This window comes from Gouania willdenowi, chromosome 6 (assembly GCF_900634775.1).
Source record: "Gouania willdenowi chromosome 6, fGouWil2.1, whole genome shotgun sequence".
NCBI lineage: Eukaryota > Metazoa > Chordata > Actinopteri > Blenniiformes > Gobiesocidae > Gouania > Gouania willdenowi.
The window spans coordinates 22,630,703-22,652,050 of NC_041049.1; the positions used below are offsets into that span (position 1 = coordinate 22,630,703).

Genomic DNA, 21,348 nt, shown 5'->3' on the forward strand with positions numbered 1-21,348 from the left:
TACACATTCCCGGGACAAGGAGTTCAAAAATAAGAGTTCAAACCATTCACATCGGTGAGGTGTCGGGGGACATGTAAAAGCCAATATTTTTCCATGAGACCCATTAAATGAATTACCTATGTCTTTGGCTTGGGATGGCAAAGGTCTTCGCCACTGCGTGACAAACTTGTAGGCATCCAAACGGATCTCAATGACATTGTTGAGAAGCGCCAAGAGTGGAGCGAGAGGGAACGCTGCCACAAAGATGGTCGTAAAGCCAAACTGTAAAACTGAAAAACACACACATGTGACATGATGTGAAATGATGTCAACATAGATTTAATTCGCTGGGAAATTGATATAAATGTATACTTCTAATATATACCAGTGTCCAGCACGTAAATGCACTACCTGAGTGTATAAAATGAGAGCATGTGAAATATTAACTTTACGTTAAGTTTTACATGTAAAGGTTTAACAGGGAGCATCTGACACATATACATATTTACAGTATATACAACCCCTAGCAAAAATGATGGAATCACCAGTCTTAGAGAATGTTCATTCAGTTGTTTAATTTTGTAGAAAGAAAATTAGATCATAGACATGCTACAAAACAGAAGTAATTTAAAATGGCAACTTTGAGGCTTTAAGAAACACTAAAAGAAATCAAGAAGAAAAAAATGGTGGTAGTCAATAACAATTGCTTTCTTAGATAAAGCAGAGGGAATACATTATGGAATCACTCAATTCTGAGGAACAGAATTTGCAATCACGAAAAACAAACAGACAAAGAAACACTACAACGCACCAGTAGTACTTTGTTGCACCACCTCTGGCTTTTATAACAGTTTGCAGTCTCTGAGGCATGGACTTAATGAGTGACAAACAGTATTCTTCATCAATCCAGCTCCAACTTTCTCTGATTGCTGTTGCCAGATCAGCTTTGCAGGATGGAGCCTTGTCATGGACCGTCTTTTTTCCATTTCCACCACAGATTTTCAATTGGATTGAGATCCGGACTATTTGCAGGCCATGACATTGACTCTATGTGTCTTTCTTCCAAGGAAAGTTTTCACAGTTTTTGCTTTAAGATAAATTATCATCTTGATAAATGATGTCATCATCCCCAAACATCCTTTCGATTGAGGGAATAAGAAAAGTGTCCAAAATGTTAACACAAACTTGTGCATTTAGTGAAGATGTAATGACTGCCATTACCTGACATGCAGCCCCATATCATCAATGACTGTGGACATTTACATGTTTTCTTCAGGCAGTCATCTTTATAAATCTCATTGGAAGAGCACCAAACAAAAGTTCCAGCGTCATCACCTTGCCCAATGTAGACTCGCAATTCATCACTGAATATGACTTTCCTCCAGTCATCCACAGTCCACAATTACTTTTCCTAAGCCCATTGTAACCTTGTTCTTTTCTGTTTAGGTGTTAACAGGGCTTTAACTTAACACCCGCCAACCCGCTATCATTGTAGCATTACTAGCCATTTTGGCTGGTGAAGAACGAAACAAATATCACTGCATCTGTTTGAATCGGCAGGCTGCAGAAAAGATGCAACAAGTCATTGTTGCCAGATTGGGCTTTTTCTGCCAAGAAATTTGAGGGTTTTTGTGTGCGTTTAGATTTTAAAAAGTTATATATATCTGGCAACACTGCTGGTTGTACTAATCCTACATTTCCCATGAACACTATGCCGTGACGTGTCATACAACAATTGGCTATGTGCTTATGTTAGTGAGATTGTTATAGTTTGATATCGGAGAAGACAAACAGAACGGCACAAAACAAACAATAGGAGCTGAAATTAAGTTGTAAAATTAGTTTGGAAAAAACAAACAAAAATAACAAAGATATTTATCGGGTGTTGAAAAACCTGAACTGCAAAAAAGGAAGGCTGCTGCCGACACAGGGTAAAATGAAGATGAAAGAGGATCTGACAAGAAGAAGAAATTGAGGAGTTTTAATACTAAATGGATGTCATGTCATGAGTGGCTGGTATTCAATCATTTGTTCACCTTTAAAATATGCACGATGCAGTTTGTGGGGAGTGGGATTTGTTTACATTTGAAGAGCATGCATGTCAGTAAATCCTTTTTTCTCTACAGCACATGTAATTCTTAGTACTGGTTAGTAATTACTTCTATTCTTTTTAACTTCAAACAGTGTTCCAGGGATTCAACTTTCAGCAGAGTTAAGTTTGTTTATTAAGTTAGGAGAATATACTTTATGAAAGGTTCACTTCTCTGAAGTTTAATATTGCACCTTTTTAGGCATTGTTACAACATTGTTTTTAAATTAAATGTTTATATTTTTACCATTTTAATGTATTTCTGAAATCAATTAAATCAAAGCTATTTAAAGACACATGAATGCTTAAATCTATTCTGTGGCTCTCATAATGTAGTTTATTTTTGCTGGAAAATAATTTGGCTGGTGGAAAATCTGGTTGGCTGGTAAATCTACTAGCCATGCTGGCTGGTGATCTATAATAGTTAATGTAAAGCCCTGGGTGTTAATGATGGCTTTTGTTTAGCTTTTTTTTGTATGTGAATCCCATTCCCTTCAGGCGGTTTCTTACAGTTCGGTCACAGAGGTTGACTCCAGTTTCTGCCCATTTGTTCCTCATTTGTTTTGCTGTGTGTTTTCTGTTTTCAAGACATATTGCTTTAAAGGGGAGGTATGATGAAAAAATCATATTGAATTGAATTGAATTAACACTTGCCAGCAGAAACATATGAAATTGTCATTGGTGGTCTGGATTTGCAATGAACTGCCACTACATCTAACTACTGAAAATAGATGTTTAGTGAAAGTTAGGCAGGCAGGAACACGTAGATGGACTGGTGCGCATAAATTTAGAATGGATTTACCCCCCCCAACACACACACACACACACCAAACGACAACAAAATTATGAAAATGACTCAAAACATACAAAACTAAATATTTATACACAAAAGACAACAGCAATGCAAAAAAACTACAATAAAAAGAGATACAAAATGACTCCAGAATCACACGACAAATGCAACAAAAAACAATAACACAAATGACGTAAAACAAAAAAATGAAACAATATTTATACAGGAAGTACACAAAACGACAACAGAAATGCACAAAAATATACAAAAAGGCTCCAAAAACACACAAAATGACTCCAAAAACATATATTACAGAAATATACACCAAACAACAACAAAAAGATGAAAATGACTCAAAATACACAAAACTAAATATTTATACAAAAAATACACTAAAATGACAACAGAAATGCACAAAACAAAACTACATACAAAAAAAATGCACAAAATGACTCCAGAATCACACTACAATGGCAACAAAAAACAATAATTATACAAAAAATGCACAAAAATACAACAGAAAGATACAAAAATAGACTTAATGACTCCAAAAAACATGCATTACAGAAAAATACACAAAAAAAACTAATATAAAAATGAGACACATTCATCATGCACGTCTCATAGAATTAAACCAGGGAAATTGCATACGCTATTTTACTTTGTACCTGCAAATATACCCCTTTATAATGCTACAGTGTGTGAGGTTCTGCATATTTTTGCAGGTTATAAATATTTTTGTGCTCCCAAATATTCTACTTTAGGAGCACATGGGAAAAAACGTCAGCATAGAGCCCGTATATAAAATAAAAGACATATGTATTCCCCTTTAAGGACTCTGTATGTTTCAGAATCACAATCAATTGAGTGCGTGTCAGCATGCTGACTGCATAACATGGCGTGCAACATCTGGGTCACTATGTACAAAAACATGCACTCTTGATCTGTTGTAGAGGATTAAACTGCTATGTACATGTTGGCCAGCCTCATCAAAGCTGGCCAAATATCCAAGTTTACCCTGTCTGTAAGGGCCTATGCTACGAATCTAGATAATTATAGCCTGGATTAACCTACGTTAGCGGGCTTCAACTAACCAAACATTCCCTGTCAGAGAGAAGCTGTCGTACAACGGTCGATCACAACACGCTAATTTAAAGGTGCAGTCCACGACTTTCAGATCCCTCTCTCCCCCTCTCTCCCTGCTGCTCCTGCCTCCAAACTTTTCCAAGTCCCTCCCTCAGAGGAGCTAACAAGCAAACGTTAGTCTGACAGCAACATCATAGTAATATAACATGCTCTGTTAAAAGCATATTACTGCAGCGCTTCTCTCTCTCAATGTGCACACACCACAGCAGCAGGCTGCTGCGCGCACATGAACAACATATGCACTACAGAGTTCTAGTGTAACAATTACAAATCAAACATAATGTAAATCAAGCAGCAGTAATTACCTTTCAAGTAGAAAAGTTGCTTATTCCATCTTCTACTCCTCCAGACCATACACTGTAAAAAAGACGGCTCGACAGCCCGGAGAAAGGGGCGGGGCCTGTGAGCAATAGCTGTCAGACAGCCCATCAAAGACAACACTCAATGAGCCTGTTTTTTCGCACAAACTACTAGTTTGATGTAAAACTGTTGCAGATCGCACCTTCAAGACCAATCAATGGAGAACCTGTCAGAGCGAATGTTTTTACAATGGTGGAACAGCTCATGACCTTAAACAAATATAATGAATTTAAATCCATGATGACAGTGAAGAGCAACAGTTTTAGTGCAGCACACCAGGAGGCGGAGCTTTTATACTCGCTCAGATCTGATCCACTTCACCACTTGGTCCCGACCAGATTAGGTGTTACTTAAGTTTAAAATTATGAATAGTTAAAATCCATAATTCAGACTAAAAACAACAGTTGTTACAGAAAAGGCAGGAATGAGAGAACCCAGGCAGGAAGCTGCTGACACTGTTAATGCGTAAAAGCGTGAGATTATTTATGATATTAATCCATTGGATGATAAACAGACAGAGCTCAGTTTCACACGTTGTTTCACCGTCTGTAGTATGTTCCTGCTGATGCCGTCAGCCTCACTAGCGCATGAATGAATTATTGAATGAATTAATCAAAGACTTCAACTGTCGCGCATACAAAGACACAGGCTTCATCAGCTGACTGTAGATCAGTCCATCAGATATAAATCTATGTCTTTCCTACAGGATGTCATCTGTAAATGAAAGGATTGCATTGATGTCTAAATATTCTCTCTCCTGTCAGATCAGATCCACGCTGTGACGTGTTCACACATCACCTTTTATTGGACAGCTCGCTTTCTAAGAGATCTGACTGGTCAGGAAGCGGGACTTTATCACTCGCTAAGATCCTAGCCAGAGAAAAACCTGCTCCCGACCAGGCTAGTCGTTCAGCCTAAGTTGCCATGGTGATTTAGCTCCGTAAGATGTTAGTCAGCTTCGTAGTCCAGCACACACTGATTAAATCCTGGAAGTTAGCGTGAAAAGTGGTAATCTCGCTTCGTAACGTAGGCCCTAAATGTCAAGAAAATGTGAAGTGTGACATACTCATCTCCAGGTATTCGTCGAAGAGTCCGTAGGCATTCATAGGCTGCAGGTTGTAATCTCTCTCCCACTGTGGGAAGCTGCTTTTAGCGTTTTGACCGTGCTCTCTTCTTAGTCTCCGCTGAGTCCACCAGTTCTGGATCAGCCTACATAACAACAACAACATGAGGACAGTATCATCTGTGCAAGACGGTGATTTGTCCCTCCTATTATTCTCAAATATAAATATCAAACACATTCTACCCTTGGGTTAATCTGACCCCAAGCATATTTTCCTCCAGACAACAACATTTTTGACCAAGTTTTTGTGTCAGGCTGAATACATAAATAACCCCTTTATAATGAAACCTTGACATGTTCTCTAGCGCCACCATCAGGTCAAATTTTTAAATTAGAATGAATTTTCTTGAATAGTTTTCATCCAAATCTTCTCAAATTTATTGACAACATTAATGACCACAAGAGTATGAACACTATTGGTTGTGGTGATGATGTGGCCATTCCTGCAGCGCCACTGACCCTGACAAGGAGGAAAATGGATGGATGGATGAGTGAGTCAACAATTAAAGGAAGTGCCTTGTAGTGGAAGCAGGTGATTTTTACCCTGCATACATCAGTAACCACAGAAGCAGTATTGCACACATGTTGTACTTGTACATGTGGACTGTTATAATTGATTTGTTTGAAGCAGTTATCAGTCTTTTGAATGCATTTTCTTAAATGGTATCTTTTCTTTTCTATATGCTCTGACGATTTTGAGTATTGCATCTGACTAATACCCTGATTTACAAAAAAAAAAACTAGCAAATCTCCTCTAAAAACTAATGTGAACTAATAAAAAAAGTCTAAACAAAAACAAATTAACCTAATGGAAGAATTCCAAACTATTATAACCTTGTAACTAAGCAGTGATTGTGATTTTTCCCAATTAACTAATACAGTAAGGGATTATAATTGAATAAAAAATAATTAGATTACAGTTATTTTTCCACTAGCAGGCTGCATTACTTTGTTATTAAATCAAACCGTCTCGCTACTGTTTGTTGGGTGTCTCACATTTTATAGCGCATTATAACCCAGTCGGCCAACGTAGTCTCAAGCCAATGATGTAAGCAGTGCGACATCATTGGTAAACATCACACACGGTGATGGAGTGAGAGAGAGAGAGAGCATGTCCAAGCAGCTTGAAAGAACCGACATTACATTGAGTTTGAATCCGTAAAAGACGACAAAAACATTAGCGTCCTTTCTGCACTCTGCATAGGAAGAAAACTTGTATCTACATCGAAGAATTCCACTTCAAATCGGAGTAAGCGCCTAGCAAGTCAGCACAGGAATGTAAAGGTCATTGAGAAAGCCCCAGATTCCACTGCTGCCACTACATCCACTTCCACAGCAAAACTCTGAGGGCCCATCTCCTGCTAAACAGGTGAAAATAGATTTAAGAGCGACAGGAGTTGAGGCCGCTGAACTGATAAAGTTTGTCGCTGGCTATATTATCGTGGACGTGTTGCCAATTTTCACCGTAGACTCTGAATCATTCTAACGCGTCGTAGAAAAAATACCGGCTAAAAACTGTGTCAAGCTGCCACAGAGAAAGTCAGAAATATAAGTTCATAGAAGGTAGAGTTGTTTTATTTTATTAAAATTTGGTGGGATATGCAGTAAATAAGTTTAAATGCTCAGCAATTTTCTTCAAGTCAGAAACTGTTCCATTTAATTTCATTTGTGTTTGATATAATGTGCATAGTGTTAAAAAAATAAATAAAACAAGATTTAAAAATTTTATTCAATTTTTAATGTGGAGCATGCCAAAAGAATGGAATAAGGCTGAAAGGTCTACTGCTTAATATTTTTGAAAAGTGACTTATTCATATGAAATAAAGTGATAAAAGTACCTAGTTACATTTGAAAATAAGGAATCAGTAAAGTAACTGGATTATTTCCCAGGAGGAGTAATCACTAATCACTAACTAATTACTATTTCCAAGTAATTTGACCAACACTGCTTGTAAGTAATCCAGTCGCACAGCTCGATACTTGTGCCGTTGGTACTTGCCTGGCATTTACTAAACCTTGGCCATGAACCATGGAGTGGTCACAATCCATGGTGTAAAGGTACTTTGTGTTTCCTTCAGTGAGACCACACCTTCTGTCAACACTTTGAATAACTGAATAACTCAGTTTCGAGGTGCGCTGTGCTGCACTGCCCAACACAGGGGACTTAACCATTGCAGGTGCTCCCTACTGATCAACTGCGTTGTACTCACGGGTATCCAAGCTCCACGAAATTGTTCCATGTCTGTTTGAGCACCATGATAATTCCCATTTGCATACAGAGGTCAATGAGACAACCACTGGGATGACACTGCAGAAAGAAACAGGAAATGCAGTCAAATGCAACATAACATAACAGTAACAGTGGCCACAATTACGTAGTGTTTTTCATTTGGAATTCATTTTTCCAAATTCCTTTATTTGGAATTAAAGTGTTCTGCTTTGTGTTTAAAGGAAATTTGTAATTCCAAATATAGGTTTACATGGAAAACAGGTTTATTTCACTTTATTCAATTCAGCTTTAGGTCTGGGGGTTGGGAAGGGTTCTGATTGGACAGGAGGTGAACTTGACTTATTCACGTCGAGCATAAAAAATAAACCTTTCCTTTTTGGCTACTAGATAGAAAACCACATAATAAGAACTGTTTTCACTTTTATTTTGATTGTAGGTTTGAAGCAGTAGCTCGACAATAACATACAGTTTCACTTTTGTCCGCGGAGCAGGAAAAGAGAGATAGAGCAGTGGAGAAGGAAGATAGAAGACCGTACTTTGGTGAATCAAAGCCAGCGGTTAATGCAACAGCTGTTCTACCTCCACCCTACTGGACGTTGAGTGAAAAAATAACTTTATAATAATCCACGTGTCATTAGGGAAGCTCTGTGTGTCTGTTGCTTCATGTCCTAATGAAACCTGTTCCGTTTGCCAATGTCTCTGTGTGTGTGTGTGTGTAATAAGTCAGTGTGTCTGTGTGAATGTCCTCATGTTCATCCTTCCGTCCATCCACTCTTTTAATTATATCCATGTCTTCTAAGGCTCTTATTAAATAAATAGTCTCGGCTCCAGTCCGGGAGGCCAGCTTGGTATTAGAGTTTAGATTCTTGGCCCGAGCCTCATTTTCCCGCTCAGCTGTCGGGCCGGGCCGAGCTCGAGGTTCAATTTTTTTTAATTTTTTTTTTTATCTCTATTACATTAATTATATTTTTTTAATGAACACAAAAACACTTCTATATTGTTGTGGCATTATTTCTAAAGTGATTTCTGCTAGTAGTGGGACGGGATACTGACGGCGTTGCGTTGTGTTTAGTTGTTCAGCGTTCACATTCACTGAATATTATTTGCTGATTTTGCTCATTCCTCACTTGCTGCTGGAGCACTGGGAACAAATATGGTTGCGTGCTTCAGTCAGGTCTGCGCTCCACGCACGGGTCGCCCGGTCTGGTCTGCAATGCTGTAACGGACTGGGTTCTATGTTCTAGGTATGTTCCACTTGTGTGTATTCAGTGGTTAACTGATGCTGAGATTTCCCATGGCCGAGAAGGCATCATGGTGACGTGCAGCTTTTTCAATGTGTGTCTTTGTTTGCATGTGTTCTGAGTGTTGATTGGCTGGGAGGCTGGTGAAAGGGCGGGTGTAAGCGGGGAAAAGATCGAACAATTGTGTTCCCACGGTAGTGTGAGTGTATGACTGTGTATGACGGTTGTTTGTGTGTTTGATTGTTTATTTTTGGCGTGTTACTACGACCTCCATTAAAGCCTGTAAAACTGTGATAACGGCTCGAGTCACGTCATTAAAATACATTTTGGGCTGTGGTGAGTGTGTGCGCGACCCTCCTCTCTCCCCCCTCGCCGCACTACTAATCTACCGGCAGCAATACGTTCAATAAAATAATAATTTACGTCAGATTTGCTTCGGGCTCAGGCCTACAATTTAAGTTAATGGGTCGAGCTCGGGTCGGGCTTCATGCCCACAGGCATCGTTTGGTTCGGGGCTGGATTTTTTGGGCCCGATCCAACCTCTACTTGGAATTATGTCGTCACCATAATTTAATTCGGAATTAAAATCGGAATTTGGAATTAAAATCGGAATTTGGAATTAAAATCCTAATTGGGGAATTAAAGCTCACATGTAAACATGGCCACTGAATCACTTCTCATTTAACATTCCCTGCGGCTTTCAGTGAGTTCGGGTTGAGTTTTTCTTTACAGATATCGATCGCTGCACAGAACCAGTCGCACTCCGGGGATTTTTCCACGTCTGCAGCACTAAAAGTTATTGAGCTCAGCAACCTTAGGAGAGTTGGCTCAGGTCTTTAGTTACCTCAGCATGTTATACTCCTCATGTTCCCAGAAGTACCACTTATTGCTGATGGGGTTAAATACCTGGTGCTTGGGCATCCATTAATAGGTATAATGTCCCATTTAAAATGAACTGGATCCACGATGCTTTGCTGTTATTCCTTTGTGAGTAAAGCTATATCATTACTTACTTCTTCCAGTTTCCAACGATTGATGAAGCGCAGATACGCACCAGGCCGGCCAGTAAATCTGTCAACCAAACCAAGGACACGAGACATTACTGCTGCTGTAAAGGTGCAAAGGATTACAACCTCTTTGTGTCCAGCTTTGTTGTCCTCTAAGAAATGTCCTGAACAGTCAAAGCTGATAATGTCTACAAAATGTTGTGAATTAAGAAATGTTGAAGTTTGATGTATGGAACCTGATCTTCCTGTATTGGTTTTTGGTTTTAATAAATATAGAGTGAATGTTCCTCAGGTTTAACAGTCATCAATGTGGTAAATCTTTCTGTAAAATAACTTTGTTAAAGAATGTTGTATGAGAGCCAATTTTGGCTGGTGTGTCAATTTTCTTGTTACCTCCATTTGAAGTTTTATTTTTCCATAAGAAAGACTGTGTAGAGCAGTGGTCACCAACCTTTCTGAAAATGTGAGCTACTTCATAGGTGCTGCATAGTCTAAAGGGCAACCAGTTCAAAAGTACTTGTTAAATACGACATTTTTTTTTGCTTCACTTTAATTAGAGGCTAAGATAATAGGGAATGCTAACAATAACTGAAAAAGCTAGGAAATGTTGAGGTTTCAATATGAAAACCTTTATTGATCCTAATTCATTAATCGTATAACATGTAAAATTTGTAAAATGTATCAATTATGTCATATTTTTACAAAAATCCACCTTGCGCTTTTAAAAACATATTTAATATATATCATATTATATATAACATACCACAACCCTCACACCAAATCTGCAACACTTAAAACATTTGTCACAACATTTCTGGGAAAATAAATATTTAAAGATGGTTAATTTAATACTAGAACTTTAATAGCATCCGTCATTTGTATTTATCTAATAAATAAATCAGATTTTAGATGGAGCTCATTGGTAACTAGAGACCCTGTGGGCACCTCACATGGTCCATGAGGGCTACCTGGTGCCTGCGGTCATCGTGTTGGTGACCCCTAGTGTAGAGCAAAACAAACGTATTGTATTATCAGTGTTTCTCACCTTCCCAAGAAAAATGCAATGTAGAAAGTTGAACTGTTGAGATTTACAAACTGGAAGAGGAACATCTTGAGTGTGAAGCTGTTCTCCCATTCTGACTCTGTCCTCGGCTGCTCTGTGGGACGCAGGACAAAAAGCAGTTACTGAGGGAGGACAATGACCTTGTCTTGGTTGGTATCAGCAACAACTTACCCAAGTTTGTAAGGAGGAGGGCAACTTTCTCATAGAGCTGGAAGAAAAAGAAATATGGGAACACCAATATAAAGAAGCATGATCTGCACATAATTTCCAGGTGAATGGTAGTGTTGTGTTCAAGACCGCACTATCCGAGACCAAGACTTGCCCGAGACCAGAATGCACCGAGACCAAGACAAGACCAAGACTTTCGGGAGCCGAGACCGAGTCAAGACCAAGACCGAGACAAGCCGAGACCAAGACCAAGACCAAGACCAAGACCATAAACATTTTTTTTTCAATTTAAAAAAATATATAAATAAATAAAATTATGGCAAGGTTCAACAGTTAAATAACATCTCTCTTTAATTTTAGTTTATTTTAAATACATTTGACGGACAAAAAAGGTGCCTGCAAAAAATTAACTAAAATATTAAAACTACTACTGCTACTGATAAATTCACAATTATTCTACATATTTGAAAACAAGATTTTTATGTCAGCTGAATGTACAGCAAGTGTTTAAAAGCATTTCTGCCAAGAAATAATGATTCTTGATTCTGATTCTTTCAGTTGTTCAGGTTTAACAGGTCACAGATTTCATAAGATAATTTTTTAGTTTGAAAAAGCCTTTACACAGGTTATTTTTATTAATTCACTTAGTTGATATAGTTTAATTTGGTTGCTGTAATGTAACTAGGATATTCAATTAACAAAGGTTTCCAACTGTAACTGTAAAAGTGAAACTTTCTGAAATAAAACTAAAAACAAGTTGTCATCAGTGTAAAAAACATAGAGCTACAGGTAGATGTGAAACTAAATAAAACAAACTCAACCCCTGGAAAAGTCATGTGACAAATTAATCAATAGTTCTTGTTGAGAATTATTATTATTATTCTGGAAACAGAAACTATAAAAATTAATTATATTGTGAACCTGTTTATATTGTGGGGAACATATTGTATACATACATGTAATTGGAGTCTAAAGACACAAAAAAAAAAACACCACTTTAAAAGATAATAGACTAATATAAGACCTCTTTACAGTTATTTGACTCACTCTGTGATGCGCGGCGATGACGCGCTGGTGACGACATAATCCAAGATGGCGGCGGCCCGGACTACAGCCGATATTATGTAATAAAGCCTTAAAAGACATGGATATAATGAAAAGAGTGGATGGACAGATGCATAAACATGCAGACTTTCACACGGACACACAACGACTTATTAAACACACACGGACCTCAGTAAACACGGTAAAAGGAACAGGCTTTACCGCTCGGCTGGCATTAGGACCCAGAAGCAGAGTAAGTGCGTCACCTATCCAGCCTTCACAGGCTGTAATATCATCAGTTTATCATTTTACCAGTTGTTAAAGCTACTGTATTTACCAGGGAGATAATATTTATTACTGGTGATTGTTTTCTGGAGTTTTACTGGGATTTTTACCGGTGATTAGTTCATATCTACCTTCTGCTCCGCGTTCCAAACTGACACCGCAGCCAGCCACACACACACACACACACACACACACACACACACACACACACACACACACACACACACACACACACACACACACACACACACACACACACACACACACACACACACACACACACACACACACACACACACACACACACACACACACACACACACACACACACACACACACACACATTAAGGAAGGTTGCGGTCATTATACGGGGTGGATTAAATAATGACTAAAGGATTGTTTTATCCCGTTCTTCTCCGTGTTATTATCACATTATAAAAAAGGTTAAAAATAGCAGGAATTAGTGCTGGTCTCGAACGGTCTTGACGGAAAATCCCGAGTCCGGGCAGCCCGAGTCCAAGACAAGACCGAGTCAAAATGCTTCAGAGACCGAGACAAGACCAAGACCTTTAAAATTTGGTCTCGAGACCAAGACCGGTCTTGACCACCCCAACACTAGTGAATGGTATTTGCCAAACACCGAGTTTGGTAAATTTGCTGCCTTCTACCATTGCTCCATGTTCACTCACATTATCTTCTGAACAATTGTAGCTAGCTGGTTGGGTTTGACTAAAGCAGGAGCCTTTATCCATCACCGAGCCTTGATTTTTGTAGGACCATACAAAGGATTAACACTTTAACACTACTTAGCCAGCGCTACCACATGCTAAGCTAACAGACCCATGTGAGTTTCATCTGTGGTTTGGACTTCCTTACAATCTAAAAGTATGACTGTAAAACACCTTCCACTATATATTAAAAAAGACAGCACTTGGAATATGAAACAGCCACTGCACAGGCCACCATAAGCATTGTGAAATATGTGCAGGGGTCGCTTTTTACTTTTAGTAAAGTCAATGGATGCATTTAATTAGCTGCATGTGAAATGTGCTTTTATGTCTTAATTTGATATAGTTTTTGATTTATTTGACATGAACAGATCTTCCCTCTGTCTGTATTGTAAAGAAAACACATGTTAATAACTAATACAATTTGTTTAGTTTGACATTGACCGTTGGAATGCTTCATGCAAAAATGTTACTGACCCCTTGTCTTGCTAAATCACACTTTAAAGGGATATATGTTTATCTGTTTATAGGTTAGAGTAGATTTAATCTATCTCGTTTAGCAAACCCTTTTCTTGTATTTGTTTAAAAGTCAATATAAATAATATAATGTTTGTGACTACATTAATTTGTGGTTAATTGACTACAAAATGGAGCCTCTTTGTATGAAAAAAGCAATACACCGAAATAAAGCAGTTGGGTCAGTATATTGCTGAATCAGCATGACTAGGTCTCAGCTAACAAAGAGCAGTTTCGTACCACGTTGAGAAGCATGATAACGCAGAAGTTGATGCAAACTGCCGTGCCTGTGGTTGCCACCTGGGAGTTGTTCCTGATCAGAGCCCAGCCAAAAGCAGCAAAGGTGCTGACGGTGATCACACGATAGATGACGATGCCGGATACGGCAGCGATTACCACCAATATCTGTGACATCACAGGAAAAAAAGGAAGGCAATCAGGAACCAGTTTGAATATGTTCAATGAATAGAATACATCTAGTGAGAGGGTTGGTCACCATGAAGAAGATTCCAGATGTTGAGACTATTAGTCGACTGTATTTGTCACTGAAGGCTTGGTAAGGCTCTGGCTTTCCAGATATGGGGTTTGCCCGCTCCTTTTTGGAGTATTTGACCTCAAATTGAGGTCGAATTTCATCCTGAAAAACAAAAACAGGAAAAAAAGGTTGAACTCTTGACCTGGAAGTTTTTTGTTTTTGGGTTTATTTTTAAGACTAGCTCTGCTTGAATCAAATTGAAATTCTTGAGTTACTTTCATCCCCACAGTAAGCAGCTTTTTAAAGAACACACTCAACAGCTTCTTCGTGATTGTCAAACAGAGGTAGAAAGAAGAAAAATAATGATAGAAACCTACTATAATATCAACCACAATACAATTCTGAGATCTGTGTATGGGTTGCTTTGAGAATTAACTGAGGAGACATGTGCTTACAGTACAACAATAATGCAAACACAATCTAATCATAAATCCTGATACATGGGTCAGAGAAATGCATTACTGGGGATTAGAAAAGACAAACCCAGTCAGGAGTGCTTGAAGACTGGCTTAGCATTATTCCAGCGACATCGGCATGCTTCGCATGACGTGGTATCTGACAGAAGTTCATGTGCTTGATTCCTAATCAAAACAAATGGTGCTGCACTGGGACATGGTACTTTCTAGTGCATGATCATTTTTTCTATTGCATCTACTTAAGGTCTGCTGCATAAGTCTCTAAGGGCTTTAGGTGAAAATTACACAGGCGCGTAAACCAGCTTTTACTATGCCAAATTATTTGTTATAGCTTGAAGTAATCTAGCAAAACTGTGGGCAGGTAGGCCTACATTAGGGAGGTATTTTTTTATTTTCAAATTCAAATTCACCTTGAAATAACTAAAAATTTGTGTTCACTGACATCTGAGAGTAGCACTGTGTATTTCTGTATAGCTGTAGTAAACCAAAGAGTAAATAACGCTAAATATAATGATCAGTGCTTTTATCATTAGTGAAACTAAATGTTTGTATCAACCCATTACAACAAACTACAACAACAAAAGAAGTAGAAATCAGAAATACTTTGTGTTGTTTCTGCTGGAGCCGTTGTAGAGTGTTCATAAGCTGCATCTATGCACCAAATGTAAATATGAATGAATAAATAATATAAACCCATCTTTCACCTCTTCTTCTTCCCAGTCAACGAGATCCCAGTCATAAGCAAGGACAGCTCGCCGTCTTTTCCAGAACTCCAAGAAGACAGTTGCTGATAAATAAAACATTAAAAATTGTTTTATTTATCATACTAATGGTAAATTAGTTTAATCATATAAAATGTGTCAAGGAAATTAAAGGTTGATAGATTATTTATCTGTTGTAACAAGGCTTATTGGCAATATATTTTACCAGTAAAAAGCCAGATTATTTAAATGGGTGTAGGAAAATGCATTTTACAGCAATGACACATTTAATGCACTTAAAGTGATCAAAGTCTTGTGTAAATCCATTTGACTGTAAAGGGACAAATATAATTCATCAGGCTGGAGTATATACAGTACATGCATACATATATCAATATTATTTAATTTGATTTTGATTATATTTTGTTAATCCCCGAGGGGAAATTCTGTTTCAGAAGACAATCACATATAACATGGGAGGACAGGAACGGGAGAACTGTGGGGCAGCCAGCAGCAGGGTGGCGCTCCGTTTCTAAGATGAGAAAAATAAAACAATGGGTGAGAAGAAGAGGTAAAAAAAGACAAAACCAAACTAGGCCCTTGTAGAGAGGGGAGGAGTTTGGGATCATGAACAAATTCCTCAGCAAACATTGCAACAAAAACCAACAAACACAACATTCAATTCAATACAACAGCTCGTGAGGACCAGGAGGATGGGTCTTTAGGATGGGTAGTTTGCAGGTCTACGGCCTTGCCTCCAGCTGCCATCTGCAGGGAAGGAGGAGGGGTTGGGGCCGGAGGAGACTGCCCTGGGTCAGACTGACACAATATTGTGGCCACAAAAGTAGCTTACCACCACTGCGTGTGGAGTGAAAGAATGATGCACATCAGTTAAAAGCGCTTTGAGTGTCTATGAAAAGTACTAAATAAAATCCAATGCATTATTATTACTATTATTATTATCCACCGGTATCCGTGAAGTTACTCGTAGTATTGTAGTTGGTTGCTAATGAATTCATCCAGGACTCCAAGCTCCGAGTATGCTTTACGACAACTGTGAGCCTTGAACTAATGTATCCTCTTTACCTGTTCATCACTAATGTTAAAGTTGTGCCGACGAGCAAGCCAATCCTTAATATCTTTATATTTTAACTCGATTTCAAAGTAAAAACCAATAAACGGATGAATATCCTAAGCACTTTAGATGACACCATTGTGATGAACTCTGACGAGGAACCAGTCTCTGTATCTCCCAATGCGAGATAATTAAGTTGCAGTGCGAGAAAAAAAAACACATCAAAAAACAAAAACAAAACAAAAAACATCCATGTCACCTCCAGGGCTCCGTAGCTTAGCTATTGTGAGCCCATTATCGTCCACCATATTGTAAACTAACCCTAAGCCGAACCCCAACCCTAATATTAACTGTATTAAACACAATTTTAAAGGATGAAGCTTGAACATTAAACATGATTCACATAAGCAAAAGTTTTCTCATCACCTTATTTACTATTCAACTAATTGATATTGTCATAAACAAATCAATCAAATTTTATGTTGCCCTCTGTTTGTCTAAGCAAAATAAGTCTGCAAAGTGTAAGGCAGTGATTACTGATTAATGGCTCCTTTACAGCTTGTGTGAGTAAAACTGGGTGTTTACAATGTCTGCTGAGATTAGTCCTGCTCAAAGAGACAGTGTTGAGGAATGAGGGCATACACTGCTGTACAAAGTCCTGCAGATGGATCACTTATTGCACACGCTAACTATAGTAATTTGCTGCAGGACCCCTCTTCATCACACTCAGCTTTTAAAAAATAGTCTTTCACATTTTCTCCAAGTTGAATATATGGAGACAGTGTGTTATGAGTGTGAATGCGCCGCTGTGTCAGGACGCCACCTTCCTACAGGAGCCAGCAGGGGAGCAAACTTCTGAGAAATCCTAGTGGAGGGATTTACTGCAGCTGAACGCAACGATACATTCGTTTAGACAGCGGCAACTGCAAGGTTAGTGCAGTAAAACAGATCATAGCAGACTTTGACAATGCTAAATCTGTAAGCTTCAGACAGTGCTTTGACATGTTTTTAAAGCTGAGAAAACACGTCACACATCTGCACCGTGTTTACAGCTATCTCTGTTGTCAGCCTGCTCTCACATTCTTATACAATATCTTAAACACAAACTAGACTTTAAACACTATTTTCCTTTTGCCAAATGCATGAGACGCTGATAGAATATCTTTCTTTTTTTAACCACTGTTTGCTGATGTGTTTGGGATTTAGCTTTGATGTTTTAATATAAAATGCACCGTTTTACTAATTCACTGGCAACCTGTAGCTTTGCAGCAGATTTCTATTGATGCGTCACTTTCAACCTTTGCTCGATCTTTTAGATAACTGATAATTAGGCTTTTGTACAGTCTCTGTAATGGTTTCAACAATTTCAACATACAAAGACCCACAAACAAAACAAAATTCCTCACATATCCACCTCATTCCTGGAAGCCCAACTGTGGATATAGTTGTTTGTACATTTTTCTGTCTTTTTAAACAGGTAGTTTTAGGGGTGGGGGAAAAAATCGATTCACATAAGAATCGCGATTCTAATCGTCAACAATTCTGAATCGATACATAAACTTAAAAAATCGATTTAAAAAAATAAATAAAATACATATATATATATATATAGAGAGAGAGAGAGAGAGAGAGAGAGAGAGAGAGAGAGAGAGAGAGAGAGAGAGAGAGAGAGAGGCTAAGAGGGGCCCAACTAAGAGGCTGAGGGGGCCAACTCAGCAGACACGAGGGGGCCACGGTACCCACCTCCCCCCCAGGCCCCCTCCACATCTTTTTTTTTTCCGTATACCTTGAACATATTCTTGTAGTCACTGAGAGTGAGACTTACGTCTGGAAGAAAGGGACAGCTGGCCTTGGCTTTTATTTAGGCAATTTTATTTCTGCAGGTTATTTCTTGTACAGTAAGTAAGTTTTTATTTGTTTAGCATGAAGAAATGTTACCTTATATCTTAAGTTTGCCTTTGTGTGATTACATCATTGGAATCAGTGTATTTAAAATGATCTTATACAAACTGTATTGTTTTGATGCCATAATTTGCCTTAACACACTATGCATTGTGTCATTTTTTGAAATGAGAATCGGTTGAATCGAGAATCGATTTTGAATCGAATCGTGACCCTAAGAATCGGAATCCAATCGAGATTCACATCCCTAGTTAGTTCTAGTTGACCCTCCAGTCACAAGTTAAAAAATCCACTCTTGTATTAACTAATGTGTGCCCTTGTCTCCTCAGGGAGAGTTTGGCCTGATGGAGCCCCTCAGGAACCAGAACCTGGCTCACGCTCAGGTCACCTATTGGGAGTCACCCCCACAGATGTCAGCAACTGGTACTCCAACATCTTCACTGAAAATGAATTTTTTTTAAAATAGATTTATACTGTATATGTTCAAAACTTCACTTGACCTTAGAGTCAATCTCACTATAATACAGTAGATGGTTCCCAGTTAAAGTGATCCACTGTTTTGTCTTTATTAGAAGATCGATGCCTAACAAAACTAATTATTCTGCACCATATTTGTTTTAGTAACTTTTAAAACTGGGACTACTTTACCCTGTGCGCCAGCATGTTGAAATGACGTCATCGGTGACGTGATTAGCTGCTAAATGGTCCTGAATGCTTCAACTCCTATAGAACTCAATGAACTGACAGTTCCAACTCTGCTGTTTCGTATACGCCATTAAGGAGAGAAGAAGTGCTCCGAGTGCATGTAAATAAAGCCAAACAGGATTCACTGCTGCTCATTAGAATCAGCAGTGAATCCACTGCTGCGTTGAGCACACGGAGCTCTTCTTCTCTTCTTAATGGTGTCTACGAAACAGCAGAGTGGGAACTTTTATTAATTGTTAGAGCAACCCAAAGCAGCCAAGTTGTCATTTTGACTGAAAAAGCTGCTAAATGGCCCAATGATTACCAATAACGTCACTCCAACATGGCGGCGTACAGGGTAAAGTAGTCCCAGTTTTAAAAGTTAATGAAACAAATATGGTGCAAAATAATGTGTTTTGTGAGGCATAGATCTTCTAATAAGGACATTTCAAAGGTTTTAGGCCACATTTGTAAAAACAGTGGAGGATCCTTTTATATCATCTTCTGAAAATGTCTGTGTGTGAATTATTAACACGCTGCCTGTGCAGCATTCATTACAGGCCAAAAGTTACATTTTGCATGTTCCCTCTTTGTTTACTGCTCTTCAACTAGAGGTTGATTCTTATCTCCTCTCTGTTTACCCTCCAGTTACTGATGTAATCATCGTGCTGGGCACACTGACCTTTGCCCTCCAGCTGTGTTTAGTTCTGTTCCTCATGCTGAGATGTTGGAGACTCGACAGAAGAATCAAAGAGGCCTTAAAGGACCCAGAAACGGCTAAAACATTTCTAGGTGAGACCTCAAAAATAAGAGTCATCTTAATGACTATTGTGTATGTTCAGGTTTTTCACTCCAGCAGATAATCATTATTATAACTTTGTGTTTCTTCAGCTGCTAAAGTCCATCAACCAGACCGATACAAGCAAACCATGTGTTGTCCACATGCTGACTCAGCTGTCCTGTCACCACATAACAAAAAGGACGACACCACTGACTATTTCTATAAAACTTCAATACATTGGGACCTTGTTCAGAGCTCCTGATACTTCTTTATTATTTGTACTTTTTATTAATCAATGTGATTAGAGCTTTTAGAAAAAATATTTTTAATGTTTTAAATGTTAAGCTACTGGGGATGAAAATTTTTATTATCAGATAAAGACATATTGTAGGCCTCATAAAGCAAGTTAAAATGGCAACGTAAACGCTCTCATATTATACATAGAAAAGTTTTTGTGTTTTCCCCCAAAAACTCTGCCAAAGTGTCTTCGCGACACATTTCTGGTGTGTCATGGACTGCAGCAAATCAATGGAGGATGTTTATTTTGAGGCTTACACAGAAAGGTCAGTTACCGGACGAAATTAAATGTCTTGCGGAGTGATATCAAAGGAAATACCGGGAACAAACTACAAGAAAAATGGAGTCTAGTGAATCACTGTCCTCTATGCCTGGTGAAGGCACACAAGAAATCACAGTGAGAATGCAGGAAAAACACTTCTATGCGTCTGTCTACGGCAGCGTTCAGCAGCCTTTACTCTCAAAGCTGAAAAATACCTTCTCATTGAAGACAATATATTCCATACAGTTAAAATTGTATTGAATAATGTTATGCAACTAATATAATGTTTATGTGTGCACATTGGCAATTAAATTAATCGGTCCCCCACACAATTAAAATCTTTATCTTCTTCCAGAATAGTCTTTTATTTGATTTAGTTATCTTACCAGTAAAACTTAAGGGTAACCACAGGGGCAATGAAAGCTGATTTATTTTTAGGTTGACAAATTGTTTTTTCATGATTTTATTTGGTGTCAATGTCAATAATCATTAATACCCTCTGTAAAAAAATAAAAGAGCCATATGACGGACTCAAGTTAGAAAATGGAAAGGGTGGAGAAGAGTCGATTATTTTAAGGTGAGAGTGTGATGTGAAGTTGTGGTTGTGCATATTGTGCTGAGTAATCAAGCCAGTCTGGTGACAAGGGTGAAGCTATAGGTATAATGGTGGTGGCTGTGGACAGAGGGAAGGAGTGAGTGGTTATACCTAAAACAGGTATCAACGTGTCTAAGGTTAAGCCCAATTCAAATTTTATCCCACAGCCCAAAGCATGCCATTGCATTGTAGACCAATGTACGTGCAAAAACTGCTACTGCAGACCTAAGCGCTGCAGATGGCCAGAGCTGCACCGAACGGGCAGCCGGCGGGCACAGAGCTAGCAGGGACTGGACCCCAGGCCAGAAGGACCCGGAATAGAAGCAGC

General features: G+C 38.6%; 1 protein-coding gene and 1 long non-coding RNA gene across 7 annotated transcripts in view; one reads left to right on the forward strand and one right to left on the reverse strand.

The window, feature by feature from the left end:
* LOC114465942 (anoctamin-4) overlaps nucleotides 1–21,348 on the reverse strand; it is a 49,146-nt gene that overhangs the window by 4,075 nt on the left and 23,723 nt on the right. For all 6 annotated transcript variants that reach the window (XM_028451327.1, XM_028451324.1, XM_028451330.1 and 3 more), the window contains 9 exons: nucleotides 15,428–15,510; nucleotides 14,269–14,409; nucleotides 14,013–14,177; nucleotides 11,203–11,239; nucleotides 11,014–11,125; nucleotides 9,975–10,032; nucleotides 7,701–7,798; nucleotides 5,434–5,576; nucleotides 117–269 (listed from right to left, as the gene is read on the reverse strand). In XM_028451327.1, coding sequence (XP_028307128.1) covers nucleotides 117–269; nucleotides 5,434–5,576; nucleotides 7,701–7,798; nucleotides 9,975–10,032; nucleotides 11,014–11,125; nucleotides 11,203–11,239; nucleotides 14,013–14,177; nucleotides 14,269–14,409; nucleotides 15,428–15,510 — 990 coding nt within the window. The remainder of the gene's footprint in view (nucleotides 1–116; nucleotides 270–5,433; nucleotides 5,577–7,700; nucleotides 7,799–9,974; nucleotides 10,033–11,013; nucleotides 11,126–11,202; nucleotides 11,240–14,012; nucleotides 14,178–14,268; nucleotides 14,410–15,427; nucleotides 15,511–21,348) is intronic.
* On the forward strand, nucleotides 17,110–21,237 carry LOC114465959 (uncharacterized). The gene is made up of 4 exons (XR_003674367.1): nucleotides 17,110–17,429; nucleotides 18,731–18,824; nucleotides 19,734–19,877; nucleotides 19,977–21,237. It is a non-coding gene; the product is annotated as an uncharacterized LOC114465959 (long non-coding RNA).